Source organism: Panthera tigris, chromosome E2, assembly GCF_018350195.1.
Source record: "Panthera tigris isolate Pti1 chromosome E2, P.tigris_Pti1_mat1.1, whole genome shotgun sequence".
Taxonomy (NCBI): domain Eukaryota; kingdom Metazoa; phylum Chordata; class Mammalia; order Carnivora; family Felidae; genus Panthera; species Panthera tigris.
In genome coordinates, this window is record NC_056674.1 from 10,197,677 (window position 1) to 10,218,241 (window position 20,565).

Consider the following 20,565-nt stretch of genomic DNA (forward strand, 5'->3'; position numbering starts at 1 on the left):
TTCTTTTTTAAAATCACGATCTTGGGGTGCCTGGGTGGCTCAGTTGGTTGAGCTTCCGACTTTGGCTCAGGTTGTGATCTTGTGGTTTGTGGGTTCGAGCCCCACGCTGGGCTGCTGCTGCTGTCAGCGCAGAGCCCACTTCAGATCCTCTGTCCCCTCTCTCTGTCCCTGCCCTGTTCACACTCTCTCCCCCCCCCAAAAAAAAAAAATAATAATAAAATAAAATAAAATGACAATGATCTCCTCCAAAGCCAACACACTATGTCACAGGAGCAGCCACATCACACTGAACAAACATTTCCCGGGTAGGACCGTGCCCGGTGCTACACTAGGAACACGGTGGCGAACAGATCCGCCCTGCCCTACAGACCTTGGACTCTAGTGGGAGAGACCCTAACAAGTCCCTCGTTGTGCCAAACCCAGATGCCACCTAAAAGAGGAAGGCTGAAACCAGTCTGTCCCTGGAATGTTCCCTTCAGGACGGGGGTGAGAGGCGATGAATTGTCCATAAACTGCTCAGAAAGGGGGATCAAAATAACGAATCACTACTCAACTGTGGAATTTCACAACTGATTCATGACAAGAGTATTAACAGGGCCCAAATTAGTCCCCTACTATTTCAGAAACAGAGGTGAAATTAAATCTGTATTTCTTAGCATGTCCCAAACAAATCCTACTTTATCTTTAATTTTTAAAGAGCTGTTATGGAGAGCAACCACCACCGGGCATCTACTGGTGTCTGGCAGCACCTAACAATAAAGGAGACCTTTCACCCTAAAGGTTTTTCCAGAAAGGTCCCAAGTTTTGCATATTTTATCCCATCATCCCCATAAAACTTCAAATTATCCTAGAAACTCCAAGAGGATTCACCTTTTAAGTCGCAGGGCAAGCCAGTGCCCTCAGCCCCTGTGTACCCCCCAAATCGGTCCCATCGATCTCGGGCAGGTCAAGGAACTTCTCTTAGTGACCGCTGTACGTGGAGACAACAGGACTGGAGATGCTTCCCTGTACCCAACAGAGGCCCTGCACACAGTAGGCATTTTACAACTCACAGATGCAGAAAGCGCTGGCTGTTTGGGGGTGAGGGAAGCCAGACTCATCCTGTTCCTACATCTGTGCTTTCTGTCGGTCCTATCTCCTGTGACTAAATGCCCGTCCCGGCTTCGGTGCTTGGCAAACTGTCCTTCACGTGCCGCCTCTAACAACTCTGCCTCTGGGAAACCTTTCTGGACAGTTCTCTATCACAAAACTACTGCTCTCTCCTTATCTATTGTGCACTGATGATGTCTCCCCATCGCCCAAGACCTGATTCTGATGAAGTCTGTCTGCTACCTTTTCCTGGGCACCAAAGGAAGCAAACCACTGAGCACCTACCTCTGGGCTATGCGTTTTCCCACTGTTGTATTTATCATGATGACACATGTGTTAGAAAGGCCCAATATCCTCCGAAGCGGTGTGAAAACCACAAGCTCTATTTTTCCTCTTTGTTTTTTAAGCGTTTCTAATTTAGGAGCACAATGTGTACCTTGAAGCAAACGTGGCTATACAACATTTGGTTGAACCTAAGGAGGGGGGGGAGGGAACCCTAACCAGAGACCTTTCGCAGGAAACAGGAAGTGGTTGCCTCCCCGCCCCCATCCTGCACTTTGAGCATAACCCAACTACTTATTCTGTACAATTTAGGCAAAAGGGCATAACCTCAATCAAGGAATTTTTGAGTTGGAAGACAACTTCGAGATCACGGAGCGGTCTCTGCCCAAACTGCGGTGGCGAAGCGGCAGCCCCACCGGTCCGAGCCGGTCCTTCCACGGCGCTCTCGGGGGCTCGGTGAGGTGGCACAAAGGCAAGGTTCGGAATCCCAGGGACCCAGGGACCGTAGTGAGGAATGCACCGCATGCCTCACAACCTTCAGGGCTCGGGGCTGGAATCCAGGCCTGCATTGTCCAAGTGAAACAGCTGACTAACAATGTCAGCTGGGGAATATTTTGATACCTTCAGATTCGGCCCCTGTGGGAAGAGGCTGCACGAGGAGCCCTGTGACTGAAGAGCCCTAAGAATGGGAGGCGAAGGCCACCGGGGGCCTACCAGGGCCGCCCGCATTCTCCTCATAGCTCGCTAAAGTGGCCCCCCGAAGGGGTTTCCAGATCTGCCCCAGTGGGCACCACCAGAACTGACTCAAGGGAAACTTCCAGCTGTGAAGGGCTAACAAAGCTGGCCGCTCTCCCCATTTGAATGTAAAAGACCCGCCTCAATCAGGGAAGGCCTTTAGGCCATAAAACCCTTCACACCAAGGCCAAGTGTCACACTTGTAAGAGGGTGTGATTTATGAATTGACAGCACCCACAAAGCTCCTTTTGTGCTCCTCCGTTAGTTAACAATTTATCTCCCCCCACCGAACTCACGGCGCTATTCAGATAGAGCTCGACTGGGCCTCAGAAAGAAAGAAAAGAGGGAAGAAAGAAAAGGACCCAAGTTTTGGCCAAAACACCAATGTTCGCTCTGGATAATTACCGGTCCTGTGAATAGACACCAAATTTAGGGCTTAATAATTCCTCTGTATCACACTCCCAGCAGCAAACTCTTCCAACACAAACATACAGAGCAAGAAGACGCAAATCTCCAGCGCGGCCCTGCGGGAAACTCAACAGAGTTCCACTTCTGTGGTTTCTGCAGTCTCTCTTGTGGTTTCTGCACTCTCAGAATCCCCCCGTTAGAGCAATTTTAACTCGAAGCTCCGACCAGCTGTTTTTCTTTCTCAACATTTCAAACTACAAAGCAAAGAGTAAATATGGGCTCGGTCAAGTCTTTCCTCGGTTCCACAAAACCAATCCTGGCCCCTTCTGTCTGGTCTCCCCCATCGCATGACTCCCTTCTCAGATTCCAACGCTAGCGGCCGAGATCATCTCCTTCCAAGTCCCCGCCCCTCCTCTCTCTGTAAAATGAATTTAAATGACTGCGCGAACCAGGCTGAAAACAAAAAAATACACACCGGATAGTAACACTTGTCAACACGGAGGCCTTTATTCTTAAAAGGTAATCTGGTGGAAAGACGACCCCGAACATTTCATCGTAAAGAAGCAAAGCATACGCAATTCAAGCTTAAACTGTCTTCCTGCCCGCTTAGGTAGGACCTTCCTAAATTATCTACCTATCCCCCCAAGATTTATTTTATGCAAAAGGGATGGCCTTTGCTCAAGAACAGTGGTTCTGATACTGCTCCAGATACTAGAAGCCCAAATCGGCCCACACACCACGTCAGTCCTGCAGGCATGTTTTCTTTTGTCTCCATGGGGTGAAGGAACAGCATTCAAACCAAGGTGAACAGACTGGCGGTATTTAAAAGTTTGGGACAGAGCCGATAAAAAACACATCTCCAATTCTGTTAAAAATTCATACCCTGCATCACTGGGTCCCTACTCGTCTTCATGGCAAGAGCTGGCTGCCACTAAGCAGCAGTCATCCCCTTTAAGTGGGATGAGCACTGGCCCGGCTTGTCCAGACCCCACCTCGCCCTTCAAGACTACTCGCGAGCTTCCCCTGCTTGCAGATGTAATTGCCCGTCCCCTACAAGGCTCCGAAGTTTCTGATCTTTGACCCCTTCACAGTACACATACCTTTTTGACCATAGTTGTTTCAGATGAATCAAGTTTTGCCCTCTTGGTATCAGGTCCATCTTCTACTCCTTGGCTAACTTTGGCAACTTTGGTTTTCTCCCTAGAGGGTGACAAAGCGAGGGAACGGAGTTTACTCTCTGAATCATGCCATTAGAACAAAAAGAGCATCATCAGCTCACAGAATAGGATGGTAATTAAGAGCAAAAGCTTTGGAGTCAGGCAGATCTGGGTGGATTCAAATCCGAGGGTGGCCAATGATTATCTGATAAATAAGTTACCTACCACATGGGAATAACAATCCCTGACACAATTACTGTAAGACGAGAAATAACAGGGGCGCCTGGCTGGCTTGGTCAGTTGAGCGTCCAACTCTTGGTCTTAGCTCAGATCATGATCTCACGGTCCGTGGGATCGAGCCCCGCATCGGGCTCTGTACTGACAGCACGGAACATGTTTGGGATTCTCTCTCTTTGCCCCTCCCCTGCTTGTGCACTTTCTCTCTCAAAATAAATAATTAAACTTAAAAAAAGACAATAATAAATTGCTTAGCACACCTGCCTAGCATATAGCAAGCTCTCAATAAGCTTTATGAATTTCACTTGAATCACGAAATAAAAGCCAAACTTAATTCCTCCCCTCTGCCATGGGGAACTCACATTAAGATAACCTGGGCTGTTTTCTCTACTGTGACTTCTCTATTTATAGTATGCCAAGAGAACTAGAGTTTCTGAAAGCCATAAAATGCCAAAGTTATGAGAAATCTTGAACATGTCAGCCCTTCCCTCATTTTGATTTTACAGACAAGAAATTTGCAGACCAGGGACACATGGGGGGCTCAATTGGTTGAGCGTCCAGCTCTTGATTTCAGCTCAGGTCATGATCCCAAGGTCATGGGATTGAGCCCTGCACTGGGCTCCACATGGAGCATGGAACCAGCTTAAGATTCATTCTCTCTCTCTCTCTCTCTCTCTCTCTCTCTCCCTCCCTCCCTCTCTCTCTCCACCCCTCTCTTCGGCTGGTGCTCTGTCTCTCTAAAATAAATAAATTTTTTTAAACTGGAAGAAAGAAAGAAAGAAAGAAAGAAAGAAAGAAAGAAAGAAAGAAGACTTGCAGACCAGAGAAATTTCAGTGATTTGCCTAAGAAGCTGAACAAAAGAGGGGTGCCTGGGTGGCTCAGTCAGTTAACCGTCTGACTTCAGCTCAGGTCATGATCTCGCGGCTTATAAGTTCAAGCCCTGCATCGGGCTCTATGCTGACAGCTCAGAGCCTAGAGCCTGCTTCAGATTCTGTGTCTCCTCCTCTCTCTGCCCCTCCCATGCCATGCTCTGTCTCTCAATAATAAATAAACGTTAAAAAAGCTTTTTTTAAAAGAAGCTGAACAAAAGAAGGCAATTCTTTTTTTTTTTTTTTAAACGTTTATTTATTTTTGAGACAGAGAGAGACAGAGCATGAACGGGGGAGGGTCAGAGAGAGAGGGAGACACAGAATCCGAAACAGGCTCCAGGCTCTGAGCTGTCAACACAGAGCCCGACGCGGGGCTCGAACTCCCGGACCGCGAGATCATGACCTGAGCCGAAGTCGGACGCTTAACCGACCAAGCCACCCAGGCACCCCAGAAGGCAATTCTTGATTCTTGGTAGGAAGCTTCACCTACCACACAGGGTGTCTTTTTACCTCTTATTAGCAAGGGACATACAAGAAACAACAGCCAAAAACCCACCACAGAGTTTTACAACACGGGTATCATCTGCCATCTCTCATCTAGAAGCTGCAAGTTCAAACCACTGCAGGTCCCATCATGTGAGAATCCCTAGGGTCTGCAACCTTGATATTCAAAATGAGAGGATGAGGTGTGTTTGTTACACCAAAGCAGTGTCTGGACTTCGGAGCTTTTCCCAGTAGACTGGCTGAGTGTGCCTCCAGAGTTACCCATCTGACTACTCTGTACTCACTTTACTACCAACCTGAAAACACAGAAGCCAAAACTGAGAAAGGCAATCCAAGCAAGCCTCCCCTATACAGGAGGTGTGTGGTTTCACCAACTGAAGTCCAGGCCCATCAAATACCCACAATGGTGTACTTTGATTCCTAAAGAACTCTGCTTTATTTAGGATTTAGATCAGAACATTATTTTGGAAGACGGGGCTGCATCTCCTACGATTCTGAACACACAACCTATATAATCAGTGAGCTGAAAATGAAATGGTTTCTGAATATTCTAAGAACACTTTCCTTAGATGGGTTGTTCCCCACCAATGAGTAAAACTGTATTTTTCTGAAAATGTTACGTTCTCCCCTCCTCTCCCAGAACTTACTCTACGAATTCATGCTCTCCAAGATTGGCAAATGTGTATCCATGGTAGCCAAAAACATCTCCTGTAAAAAACTTGATGCTATTTTTGTGACAGATCTGGTCAACTTTAACTATGACATCCCTGGAGCAGCAAGTCAGACAAACCTGCAGAGAGAAAAAATTCGCTGGGTGTGAGTTTTGCAAACTGAATCACTGCCCTGATGTCTAAATAAATCTTAATGAACAGTCTCTCTGGGCATGTCTAAAGCCAGTTTTGAACTGGTATAACAGGTTCTTTGGATCCTATGGTTAGAAGACAAAAGACAAGTTGCAGGTTTCAGGAGAAATATAAATTGCAAGACCTCTACTTTCAGCAACCAAAACAAAACGGGTTTGGCTAGAAAGTAAAAGCTATTCAATGAATTTATTTCCTCTATTCTGTAAACATAAACAAACCACATCTCACAGTTTCCGTGAAGTGGAAAAACACAGTAACAATTTAGCGTAAGTTACTTCTAAATTACTAAATCTATTAAAATCTGAATAAGCTATCGCAAGAAGCAAAACCAGTTTTAAGTGACCCAAAGGTCACTTTAAATACGAGGGCATTTTTCCCCCTTCTTTTGATTGATAGGTTAAGATAAAAAAGATAAACAAGTCCCGTTGAGATTAGTTTTCCACAGTTTTCCACAGTTTTCAAAGTGAAACTTTATCTGAATCTGAGGACAAAAGAAAAGGTTACACACCAAGTGACCTTCCATTCAGACGTAGACAATGAACCGGTGATTCACTCAATGGAATTATCAATGTTGCTCTGAGACCCCTAGGTTGTGTTCCAGTAAGTTGAAGCACTGGAAATAGCTAAGTTTTACGGCATAAAACACCTTTTCAGGAGAAACTCTGTGATAAGGGCTATGAAAACAAGTTCCAAATTGCACATGTTTTCTTCTAAACACAGAAAGTTGGAGAAGAAGTTACAAAAGGATATTTTCATTTGACAGAACCTCTTTGCTGCTGTCTGGCAGCCTGAATACCGAAACAGCCCACAGAAATGAGTGCCTCTGGTGTCATTCAAAGGATGCGGCCACCTAAGGGAAAAAAAAATCATATCTAAAAGGCAAGATACCCACAGTTGAACATGCAATCAAGCGACCAAAGGGAACTCTGCGGAGTCAAAAGTGAATGTAAAATCTCCAAGGACCAGTCAAACATGGCCCAGTGAGGCAGTCACCTCACCCAGCACAAAGGCTTTATACAAGCAACCGGCCCGGTGCTTCAGTTCTTAGAAACCCTCTCTCTAAGTACTAGAAATTCAAGGGGCGGCTAGAATTAACTAAATGTGGTTACTATGGATAAAGAAATGAAGAGAAGATGGTCCAAACAGTCCAAACAGAAAAATGTTCCAATACTTGGAAGATACAAGATAGAATTGAAAAAAAAAAAAAAAAAAAAAAAAAAAACACACCCAAAAAAACAGACAAAACGCACAGATGATCCATCATTCCAAGCACATATTTGAACAGATGCACGTATGAAATATAACAGTGTGGAAAAACAAACTACCCAACCCAAATCCTAACCTCTCGTGTAATGGGCCTTTCATTTAAAAAACAAGTAGATCATCTGTGACTATTTCATGGTTATCCAACATTTGTTTAGCTTTTCCTGGGTCCAGGGAACCATGTCTGAAGGTCACAGACGCTGGAACCGAATTTAACTTATCCTTTCACCTCTCCACAGATCTGGCAGTGAAACCAAATGAGGTTGGATATGCCTCATTTGGCTTATGACTAGTGAATTTGTCTCATTATCCATGGCAACGTGGTCAAAGTGGCTGTGTGAAAGAGACAGACACGGACCAGGATCAGGTGTGCTCTTTTTTTAAGACAAAACACAAGCTGTAGTTTGATATTTCTAACCAAAAAAAAAAAAAGAAAAAGCAAGCCTCTACTACAGAAATTAACCACCAACTTGTTTTTAGGAGAAAACATTTGCAATAAAATGTACCAAAGCTATGTGCAAAGATTCTGGAAGGAATACAAAACACCAATGATGAAACCTGGTCTAAGGGAACATATGCCCAAAGAAGAAACCAGCAGACAGCAAGGCACAAACAGCCACAGCAGAACCAACAGACTGGATCTACCTACCGACACATTCAACGTGGAAAAGCAATATGCTAATAAGGCACATACACTAAGGCAATACAAGACTTGAGACTACAAAGGCAATGTACTGAGCCTAAAGATTTTACACTCTTTATGAAACTTACAGCATCGAACTGAGTGAAAAATGACTCAGGTTTCTTTTCTATATTCTCAGTGTCCACCTTCACATCCACCATGGGGTTGAGATTCTGGGCTCGTTCCAAAGAGGCTTCAGCCCTGTTTCGGCCAACAGATCCAGTACGGATTAGAAACTGAGCTCCGGGGTCTTCTGGAGATACCTAGGAATAATTTTTTTTTTTTTTTAAATGCTTGAATTTTGGGGAAAAAACATTTTTCAAAGACAACGAACGCTTCCACTTCAAAGCATAACTAAAATACCTACAATTTAATTGTATTACTGTTCGAGTGGGAATTTGCCTAATGTATCCTCCATACGCTCAATCCTTCGAAGGCTTTCAAGTAGAGACATTTTTTTTTTTTCACTTCGCATTGATAGTTAAAGAGCACCCCCTGGTGTTTGTAAAGAAAATTCACTCTAAACAGAAATGTCCACTCTTTCTTCTTCCACGATTAAATTTGTAACTAATAAAGTGACACAATTATCAGTGCAAAGAATTTACCCCAAATATTTACTCTGTGCCAAACTTTAAGGATACTCCTAGACAAACAACAGTAGTTTAAAGGATGTAGTCCCTGCCTACGATTGGTTTAAAATCGGACCAGTGAGGGGCACTTGGGTGGCTTAGTAGGTTCAACCTCCCACTCTTGATTTCAGCTCAGGTTATGATCTCACAGTTGTGAGATGGAGCCCTGGGGCTCCACAATGACAGCGCAGAGCCTGCTTGGGATTCTCTCTCTCTCTGTCTCTGTCTCTCTCCATCTCTCTCTGCCCCTCCCCTGCTCATTCTTGCTCTCTCTCAAAATAAACAAATAAACCTTTTTAAAAAATTAAAAAATAAATAAATAAATCAGACCAGTGAGGGGCAGTACCTGGCTGGCCCAGTCTGAAGAGCACACAGCTCTTGATGTCAGGGTCCTGAGTTCGAGCCCCACGTTTGCGTGTAGAGTTACACACATACGTACATACATACATACATACACAAATATGCTAAAGAAATAAAATCAAACCAGGGCAAAAATCAAACAAAATTAAGAATGCTTGAAATGGACTCTTAAATTCAATTAAAATTCAGAAAAGAAAGATGAGGGGGGCTGGAGCAAAGGGAAGATTTCTCCCACAAGGCTGGATGTCAGCAGAGAAGAACCTTAAATCCAGATAATACAATCACCTGACAGCCGCCAGTAGGGTTACAGATTCCCACTGTTCACAGAGCCATTCTTTCCACATCAAACATCTAATTTAACCATTAATCTCCAGTATGACCTTGCTACCTTCACCAAGACTGGATTCAATACAAGCAATCTCTCTCCTCTCCTCTGGCCAACTACCCAGAGCACATACTCGCACTTGCTAACTTTTCTCCAAGGAAATGAGCTGGTCCTCCTCCCTTTCAAGGACGGCCCTTTAAGTCTCCTTGATCTTTCCTGTCCTGCTTCTTCAGGGATCTCATTTCACACTGAGAAGCTGTACATCATAGTAGTTAAGAGCAAGGCTCCGAAACAATTCAGGCTGGATTCCAATCTTTGGCTCAACCACTTTAACTGTGTGACCTTGAGCGAGCGAGTACATGGGAATCACATGCAAAATGAGGAGGTTAAGAAAAACAGTACACTAACTAATCACTCTATCAGTGCTGCTCTGCTCCTGCCCCACCGGACACCCAGCCGCCACACGGGCCCTCTTGGGTGTGGCGGCCCCAGGATTCCATCCCAGAGTCACTCATCTTTCCACCTGGCATAGCTCCATGCTCGTTCCTTCTTTCGTTCTTACAGGTACAGATTGCTTCCTGATCCATCTGAGACTTTTATTAAACTGCCCACCAGATATTTCCTCCCGGGTAAGTCCGCAGGCCCTTCGTATTTGACTATTTTTTTTTCTTTTGTCTGTTGATGAGCCTACCAACCACCCATCCAGTCACCTGAGTCAGGAACCCAGTCTTTACATCCCTGATATTTCCCTGAGAGCAGCCACCTGCTGAGATGGCTAAGAGCATGGGCTCTACAAAGAGACTGTCTGGGTCCTGGTCACAGCAACTACTGTGACCTTGGGTGGGCCAGCAATTCAATTCCTTTTCTGTAAAATAGGGATGATAATCCCTGACTCTCAGAGTTGCTGTGAGGACTAAATGAGATACTACAAGTGCTGCTTTTAGAACAGCGTCCAGCACCTTGAGGAAGCATCACTGCTGCAGTCATTCCTTGCCTCCCCTACATTCCCATATACAATCCTACTGATTCTATCCTCTGGTATTTCCACCTCAAGTGCTTCTTGCCTTTTCTATCACAGTGCTGTTACTCAGACTCTTCTCATCTCTAACCTAAACTACTAATGCAAAATAATAGAAGAAAAAAATAAAACAAAAAAAAAATAAACTACTAATGCAGCCTTCTAGCTAAGTGGTCTTCTGCCCCAGACCTTGTGCCAATCATACCCAGTAGCCAGTGATCTACGAAGAGCCGGAAGTTGGCTAGGTCACCTGTCTCACATTTGAAACTCTTTAATGAAATCCTCACCACCTAGAGGATGGAGTATGAGCTTCCAGCAAGGCTTACTAACAGGCCCTTCGTGATTTGGACCTTACCTACAGCCTGCATCCACCCCCACCACTTCGGGCCCCACACTCTAAAAACACCAAACAGCACTGCTCGCTATGTTCTATTTCTACCATGCTGTTCTGTGCCACTGCTAATAACGTCTCCTGCCTAAAATACAGCCCCTCAACTTGAGAAACCTCCAGTTGTTCTGTAAGCCTCAACTAAGATCACAGCTCCAGGAAGCCGTTCGTGTCCCCCTACCAAAACCTGAGTCAGGTAGGCTGCTCCGGTTTATGGGATAAACCCTGAGAATGGGAACCAAATCTTGTGCATCTTTGTATCACAAGGATCTAGAATGCTTCAGGGCAGCCAGCAGGTACTCTCGGATGTTTGCTGATGTAAACAAAATGAAAACCTCTGTAGGGCAGGAATTAACGTCCTTGATGAGCACGCTGAGGGGTGCCTGCCTGGCTGAGTTGGTAGAACATGTGACTCTTAATCCTGAGGTTGTGAATTCAAGCCCCACACTGGGTACAGAGATTACTACAATAAACACATAAATAAGAAAAAAAAAATTTTAATAGATGAGCAAACAGAGTCTCTGAGAGGTTAAGAGACTTAACCCAGCTTGAAGAGGTAGGATTTGAGCCCAAATCGACATAATTCCAGAGCTTTTGCACTAGGTAGCACGGTCTCCCTGAGATGTTCCCAGTCAGGGAAAAAAAGTACAAGCAAACTGCAAAAGGCAGAACAACCAAAGAGTGTCCATGAACCACTAAACATATGAGGTAGGAGTCAGGCTAAGTTGACTGGGCCCAGGTTATACAAAGCCAGTAGTTCTCAACTCTCCCTGACTTCTAGACTCACTTGGAAAACTTTCAAACCCCCCCCCCCAATATTCAAAGCACAGATGGGATTGAGAACCACTGTGTTGGGCCTTGAAAACCAGCCAGAAGATTTGGCTTTGCAGTGCCAGATAGGTGGTGAAAAGTACTGTAAGTCCTCAAAGCAGAGAGGGAAGGGAGGATAGTCGGCCTGGTCACCGTAACACTGGCGGCACCCATCACTGGACTGAGGCAGTGACAGAACTGCATCACACACCGCTCAGTATTAGATCATGGTTCCCCATTCTCCGGCGCTCCCAACCACATGAGGAAGTCACTATCCCCATCCGGTTTCATTTTCCCACACCAAGGGCCTGCCTCCACGTTTAGAAACCATCCTTCCCTGCAAACAAATTCTCCCTCCAGATGCCTCTAGGGGGCACTGTGGTTGGGGAAATGTCAAAAAGGCAAGAGCTCAGACTGTTAATAATCTGGCGGCTTGCCTGCAGGAATTTCTTTCCTTAGAAGGTTTTGAATTCAAGTCAAAAATCAATTTGTGACTGTGATATTAAGTGAGCCAACCCACGTGTCTTCACTGCAGAAGAATTAAAAAAAAAAAAAAATCCAGGTATGATTTTTCTCCTAAAACCCAAACAAGATGAGCTTTAAAAAATTTCATTTGGGGGGCACCTGGGTTGCTCTGTACGTTAAGCAGCCGAGTCTTGATTTCGGCTCAGATCATGATCTCACAGATCATGAGATCAAGCACAGAGTGGCTTGGGATTCTCCCTCCCTCTCTCTCTGCCCCACCCCCATGCACATGCGCGCTCTCTCGCCATCTCTCTCTCTCTCAAAATAAATAAATGTTTTAAAATTTTCATTAACATTTACCTTCTTCCACAGAGCCTATACCACACTCTGTGTGTGGTAGTTACCATGTATGAAACAGGACCCTTATTCATTGCCTATAAGGAAAGACACTAATAGTATCATGTGATGACATAATCTTCAGAGGTTTTGGGGTTTGTTTTAATTTTTTTTTTTTTGGAGACAGTGAAAGCGCAAGCAGGGGAAAGGCAGCAAGAGAGAGGAACAGAGGATGTGAAGCGGGCTCTGCCCTGACAGCAGAGAGGCCAACGTGGGCCAGAACTCACAAATTATGAGATCACGACCTGAGCTGAAGCCAGACGCTTAACCGACTGAGCCACCGAGGTGCGGCGCCCTAAAGTTTTATTTTTTTAATTTTTTTTTTTTTAACGTTTATTTATTTTTGAGACAGAGAGAGACAGAGCATGAACGGGGGAGGGGCAGAGAGAGAGGGAGACACAGAATCTGAAACAGGCTCCAGGCTCTGAGCCATCAGCCCCAGAGCCCGACGCGGGGCTCGAACTCACGGACCGCGAGATCGTGACCTGAGCTGAAGTTGGACGCTTAACCGACTGCGCCACCCAGGCGCCCCAAAAGTTTTATTTTTTAAAAGGGGGTTGCACCTGGGTGGCTCAGTCGGTTAAGCGCCCGACTTTGGCTCAGGTCATGATCTCGTGGTTGACAAGTTTGAGCCCCACATCAGGCTCTGTGCTGGCAGCTCAGAACCTGGAGCCTGCTTTGGATTCTGTGTCTCCCTCTCTCTCTGCCCCTCCCCTGCTCATTCTCTCTCTCTCTCAAAAATGAATAAACATTAAAAAAAATTGGGGGGGGGGCACCTGGGTGGCTCAGTTCATTGAGTGTCTGACTTTAGCTCAGGTCATAATCTCGTGGTTGACGAACTGGAGCTCCGCTTCAGGCTCTGTGCTGACAACTCAGAGCCTGGAGCCTGCTTCGGATTCTCTGTTTGTCTGTCTGTCTGTCTGTCTCTCTGTCCCTCCCCTGGTCATGCTCGGTCTTTCTCTGTCTCAAAGATAAAATAAACATTAAAAAACATTTTTTTTAATAAAATAAAAATACTGTCCAAAAAATACAGGCGAGAAAATACCGATAAAAAAATAAATAAATCAATAAAAATTGATCTCTGTAGAAGCCAGGTAGATGGGGTGTCAAATGCTATTCTACTTCTGTATATATTTAAGCTTTTGTATAAAAGAAAATTAAAATGTTTTTTTGAAAATTAAAATGTTATAGCATGAGAGTGTAGAGAAAGAAGTTATTTTCACCTTGGAGAAACTGGTCAGAAAAAGCTACACAGGAGCTGGGAACGACTATTATGGCAACAATTAAATGGTCTATGATGTAATTAATTATCAGATGCTTACTACATGCAAGCACTATGCTAAGCAGTCTGCATAGATCCTCTCTGATCCAACATTTTTCAAAGAAGCTCTCCTGAGACAGCTTTCAAACGTACAGATTCCTCCTGAGCATCATCTCAAACCTTCTAAAGCCGAATCACTCAGGGTAAAGGCTATCCTGTGACAAAGCCCCAAGGCAATTCTGCACTTTTAATTAGTCATGCAGGTGGTGTACAGGTACAAGGAAGAAAACCACCCCCTCTCCTCCCCACGGTAACCCTCCAAGCGAGAGATTAACTACACTTTACAGACTGGCAAGCTCAAGGAGAGTGGTCGACCACCTAGGATGTGCCAGTGCCATTGGGCCAAAGGCTCCACTAATGCCAGCCCTCCTTGCACAGCTTGGCAGGGGCATGTAGCAATTCAGAGTATCTCCAAGTGTTTATATTTATACTAAAGAGGGGAGACTGTGAAGAAAGAGTGTTGAGGTGGCCAAACATCTCACCTGTTCAGGATCCAACATGGTCAGTCCTTTCACTCCCGCCAGAATGAGATTCTTGGCAATTTCAGCCCCGAGTCCTTTCATGCCGACAAGAAGCACCCGCGAGGCCCGCAGCCTATAAGGCAGACAACTGTTAACCGGATGCCACAGAACAGTGGAAGCTTCACCGAATCGTTAAGAACAAGCCAAAGCAACAGCGAAGTAACTTTGGTTTTCATTAAATGCACGGAAGCACCAAGGCCTCAAATCTAGGGAAGAGGCTCTAATCCATCCTACAAAGAATTCATTCAATAAACATTTACTGAGCACCTACTATGCCAGGCACTCTTCTCAGGTATAGAAATGTATCAGTAAACAAAATAGACATAATCCCTGTCCTCCTTGAGCTTACATTTTATGATAGAGGTACACAAATATATAATATACCAAAAAGTGATGAAAACCAGGGGCGCCTGGCTGGCTCAGTCAGTAGAGTATGTGACACCATCTCAGGGTCGTGAATTCAAGCCCCACGTTGGGCATAAAAAAGTGATGAAAATCAAGCAGGATATGGATCAAGAATGATGGAGGATGCTATTGCATGCAGACTGAAGGCCTTTCTGAAAAGCTGCTGAGCAAAAATCAAGATGAAATGGACAAATATACAGATATTTGGGAGAAGAGCATTCCAGGAAAGAAAACAACAAGTGCAAAAGCCCTGAAAGCAGAGGGGTGTGCAGCATGTTTCAGGGACAGGAAGGACAGAGCGGCTAAATAACAGTGAGGAAAGGGAAGAACAGTAGGAGACGGGTCACAGACAGAACCGGGGCCACGTCATGAAGGCTCTTACAGGTATTGTAAGGGCTGGATCTTACTCTGAGCACCATAGAAAGCCATGGGATGGGGGACCCTTGGGGGAAGGGTGTCACAGTTGAGAGAGGGGACGATGGCCCGGACTGGTATGACAGCAGGAGAGGAGGTGAGAAAAGTTACTATCTAGGCTGTCACACACAAGCAAAACCGTAGCAGCATGAAAGAGGGTGTATTTGGAAAGTGTTCGGATCATCCTAGTCTGTAAGGTGACAAAAGATGAGGCTAAATGAAGGTAGTCAGAGGTTGGGCTGTCTCAAGAAGTCCAGAGTTAGGGGCGCCTGGGTGGCTCAGTTGGTCGAGCGTCCAACTTCGAGTCAGGTCACGAGCTCACGGTTCCCGAGTTCAAGTCCCATGTCGGACTCGCTGCTGTCAGCCTGTCAGCGCAGAGCCAGAGCCCACTTCAGATCCTCTGTCCCCTTCTTTCTGCCCCTCCCCCACCTGCGCTCTCCCAAAACTAAATAAATATTGAAAAAAAAAAAAAAGAAAAAAGAAAAAGTCTGGACTTAATTAAATCTGAGGTCAGTGGAAGGCAGTATAGCTCCACGAAATCTTAGCTGAAAAAAACCCCTTGACCCAGAAGTGTTTCACAATCGGAATTTTTCAGAATTGGTTTACACCACGTAGTATGAAACAACCCCATCAGGGTCTTGGGCCGCACTCTGTAATCAAACCCATTAATATTTTTGCAGCAAATGTATGACTATTCACACTGAAAAGGGATAGTTAGAACTAAGAACGATCTCCCATAAATTCAAGTTTGGCTGGCTGAGGAGTTTGCTCTTAATTTATGAAATGAGCCCATTTTCAACTTGTACTAGTATTAGGGAGAACATGCAGAAAAGAAACTCTTTCAAAAGTAGTCCTAAAAATTAGGAGCACTTGCATGTAATTAGAGGCCTTTAATGAGGATGGTGGCCGATAAGAGGGTCCTGCACTGATTCTTGATACTAGAGATACTGAATTTCCTTCACTAACACAATCAAAGGGTAAAATGTGGGGAGGGAGAGAATAGGGACAGAATTTCCTTCAAAGGCCTATGTCTGGGTCTCAGCTTCTCTGTTATCGCTTTTATTCTATGGGGACCTTCTACCATCAACCACAGGCTAGCGGACACGGCCTTTCAAGTGACAATGTCACTTCGTTAGAATAGGAGGGAATGGGAAAGAGGGCCTACAAGATACAAGCAAGGTAAATAACATGCTAGCAAAGCGTACATTGCTTACCAAAGATTTATACCAGTGGGTGGAGGAAGAAAGGCCATGTGGCTTTCCAGAGGAGCTCCAATCCCTCCAGAATCAGCACATACTGACAGGCAATGTTTCCAAAAAGAACCTTTGGAATCAGAAAGGCTGAACACGCTTGCATTTGGCTGTACCTTCCAGGGCTCTGGAGTCACTGTCGGTCTACAAGTCTTCCCTGACACTGCCCCTCCCGCACCCACCCCGGAATTCCAGAATGCCAAGTTCCCTTTCAGTCCAAGAATGGCCCAGATTGGTCCAGCTCTCTTCCGGGAAGCCGTATCTTCAAACAATACCAACAGCCTCCTAATCCCTAGACCCCCTGAATTCTTCTCAGGCTCTGTTCTCTCTGGCGTTCCGTTCCTTCCGCAAAGGGCACTGCTAATCACTAAATGCCCTCTAGGTCTGGAGACAGGTTTGAATTCTGGTTCTGCCACTTCCCAGCTGGGTGACATGGACAAGCTGCACAATCTGTCTGAACTTCAGGTTTTTCATCTGTAAAATGGGGATACCAGATCTGACATCTTGTCAATTAATCCCCTTGACAACCTGGTAAAATGTGTGTGCAAAAGCATCTAGCATAATACCAGGCACGTAACAGATGCTCGATATGTTACTTCAACTTACTGAACTCCTTTATCCCACTCCTAATTACCAAAAGGGCTTAGTGGTAGGTGTGACTCTGATTTAAAAAAAAAAACCAAAAAAATCTCACAAAAAAATTCTAAAGCTGCATTTAAATTCCTTCAGTACTGGCTCCCTTCCACCTGCCCAGCCTTCTCCCCTACCACCACCAGATTACCGCCACCCAGACCTGCCTTCCATTTATTACCCCCCCCCCACCTGTCGACTTTACATCCCAGCATTCCACACACCTGAAATGCTCTCTCTTCCTCTCTAGGCCAAGTCAAGCTTGTCCCCAGACTTCAAACCCCAATTCAAATGCCATTTCCTCAAATGCCATTTCACCCTCTCTATGGCTGACTGAAGTACGCGCTCCCTCCTCTGAGCTCTTAGAGCACTGCAACATATAAATGCCTCTGACATAAATCACATTTAGCCACGTGGCCTCTCCAAGATCCCTACATCCTACAGAGCTCTAGACCCTGACTGCTTGGGAGGTTTTTTTTTTTTTCAACTGCCATCAACGCTGAAGATCACATTTGTATTCTTAATCCTTAACCATGCTAAAGACCCTGAGCCGACAGCTTACTTATGGCTCAATTACACGAAAAATACTTAAAATAGTACCTGGCACATAGTCAACACTTTATGAATGGCAGCTATTAGTATTCATATCTGATGTATGAATACTTCTAGGAATTAATCCTACAGAAATACTCTGGTGTGCACAAAGATCACATACAAAGCCATTCACAGCAGCATCCGTCCACTTCCTTTCACCTCCACAGACACCATCGCTTCTCACCTACAAAACTACAACAGCTTTACACCTGGTTTCCCTGCTTCCACTCTTGCCCCCTACAATCTGCTGTCCCTGCTCAGGAAGAGAGATCTTTTAAACCAGATTATGCTGCTCTCCTGCTCAAATCTTTCAGTGGTTCCCTATGCAAGTTCCTTAACCCAAAGCCCTGCATACCGCTCCCGTCTTGGATCGTCCTATTCTCCCCACTGCTAATTTGCCCACAGCCAGGCTCCAGCCTTTGGACTTTGGCATTAGTTGTTCTCTGCTTCTTCCCCCATTTTTTGCACGAGCAATTCTTTAGGTCAACTCAACTGTCACCACCTTAGAAGCCCACACTGGCCACTTAATCCAAAATTATGTCCACACCCTCTTCTACCTGGAATTTGTTCATATGTTCACTGTCCACTTCTCCATTTGAATGTAAGCTCCAGAAACCACCGTATCCCTAACACCTATGACTATGCTTGGCACTTAGTTTACTGTTACTCAAACAGCTGCTGAATTAATAGAATACATTAAAAGAAACCCGGCTGTCCATCCGCAGAATTACATAAATCTACTACATAATAAAATAGTAACAGTTAACATTTACTGAAACCTCACTATGTGCCGGGGCCCTTGTCTGACTCAATCAGTAGAGCATTCGACACTTGATCTTGGGGTTAAGTTGGAGCCCCGTGTCGGGTGTAGAGATTACTTAAAAATAAAGTCTTAGGGGAGCCTGGGTGGCTCAACTGGTTAAGCATCTGACACTTTGATTTCAGCTCAGATCAAGACCTCACAGTTCTTGGAATTCAGCCCTGCATTGGGCTCTGTGCTGACAGCGAGGAGCCTGTTTGGGATTCTTTCTCTTTCTCTCTCAAATTAAATCAATCAATCAATCAATCAATCAATCAATCTTTTTAAAAAATCTCACTACGTACTAAGCACTCTTCACACGTATTATGTTATTTAATCCTCAGGGCAATCTTATGAGCTGGTAACTTATCTCTATTTTGCAGCTGAGAAAACAGGCACAAAGAGGTCAACTAGCTTACCCAAGATTACATAGCTGGGAATTGGCTAATAATCAGCTACTTGGTAAGGGCAATAGTAAGAGAGAACAATTAAGATCCGGGGCTCTGAGGCCACACTGCCCTGATATGTATATACTATGGAAAACTAGGTAGCCATCAAAAAAAATAAATAGGTAACACTTATTAAATACTTACTGTATGCCCAGCACCATTCTAAGCAATTTATGTATTCAACTCTGCAAGAAAAGGCACTATTACTCTCATTTTGCAGAGAAGAAAACTGTAGTTTGTGGTAGGCAAAATAATGCACCCCCACGAGCCAAATGCAGGTAACTTCTAGATGTTAGAAAAGTCACACAGATTCTCCTCTAGAGCCTCCACATGGAACATGGCCCTGTCAACACCTTGATTTTAGCCCAGTGGAACTGATTTCAGACTTCTGACCTCCAGAATTGTAAGAGAATAAATTTGTGTTGTTTTAAGCCACTAAATGTGTGGTAATTGTTATAGCAGCAACAGGAAGCTAATACACTGAAAAGAGAGTTACAGAACTTACCAAATATTGGGGTGCCTCGGTGCTGGGTGGCCCAGTCAGCAAAATGTCTGACTCTTGATTTTGGCTCAGGTCATGATCTCACGGTTTGTGGGTTCAAGCCCCACATCCGGGCTCTGTGCTGACAGCACAAAGCCTGCTTGGGATTCTCTCTCTCTGCCGTTCCCCCACTCACTCTATCTCTCTCTCAAAATAAATAAGAACTTAATAAATAAATAAAATGCATCAAAACAAACAAACAAACTTGCCAAAAATCACACAACTGCCAAATGGCAAAGCAGGTATCAACTTAAGCAATACTGCTCCAAAGTCTGTGGTCTTCAAGTTATATTGCCTCTCAGGGCACCTGGGTGGTTCAGTCAGTTAAGTGTCCGACTTCAGCTCAGGTCATGATCTCACGGTCCATGAGTTCAAGCCCTTGTCAGGCTCTATGCTGACAGCTCAGAGCCTGGAACCTGCTTCAGATTCTGTGTGTGTCTCTCTCTCTCTCTCTCTCTCTCTCTCTCTCTCTCTCTCTCTCTCTCTCTGTCCCTCCCCCACTCATGCTGTCTCTCTCTCAGAAATAAACATTAAAAAAATACTTTTTAAGTCATAGTGCCTCTCAATACCACAAATAATGTAAAATTACATTGATATATTATGTATATAGTCCACTGATAACAACAATGGTAGTAGTTACCCTCTACAGAGGGCTCACTAGGTTCGAGGCATAGAATTATACATAGCACCTCACTGAAACCTTAATTGTGGTTCTTTGCCATTTTTCTTTTGGAAACAAAGCATACACATCCTAAGTATTGCATAAGATGTCTCTCTAGAAGTCCAAGGGGCTCCACAGACCCCAGAGTACACTATCACGTTTCCACAGGAAAGGATTCATGTCTGCCTAGAGTATAAAGAAAACAGAGGCTCAGAAAAGGTGCCCAAGCTCTCCCAGGTAGTAAGTGGCCAGAACTGGGATGAGAATACAGTTCTGACCACAATCTATGAGTTTTCCTCTTTCAATGTCTCTTCCACATTGCTTTGCACACAAGTAGGTTCTAAATAAATATTTGCCAACTTTGCTCTCTCCTCTTTGACTTCTGCCACAGGAATACCTCCTAAATTTCTGGAAAGGAATGAACAGAGCCTTTATATCACAATCTCTGAATTCACAATACACACTACAAGTTAAGTCAAGCCAAGTGAATTCCACTCAT

At 44.7% G+C, this 20,565-nt stretch overlaps 1 protein-coding gene across 1 annotated transcript in view; it reads right to left on the reverse strand.

The window, feature by feature from the left end:
* Positions 1-20,565, reverse strand: part of SAE1 (SUMO1 activating enzyme subunit 1) — a 72,493-nt gene that overhangs the window by 45,950 nt on the left and 5,978 nt on the right. Inside the window, exons 2-5 of the mRNA XM_042968531.1 lie at positions 14,285-14,396; positions 8,180-8,353; positions 5,930-6,072; positions 3,615-3,714 (exon numbers count right to left, since the gene is read on the reverse strand). Coding sequence (XP_042824465.1) covers positions 3,615-3,714; positions 5,930-6,072; positions 8,180-8,353; positions 14,285-14,396 — 529 coding nt within the window. The remainder of the gene's footprint in view (positions 1-3,614; positions 3,715-5,929; positions 6,073-8,179; positions 8,354-14,284; positions 14,397-20,565) is intronic.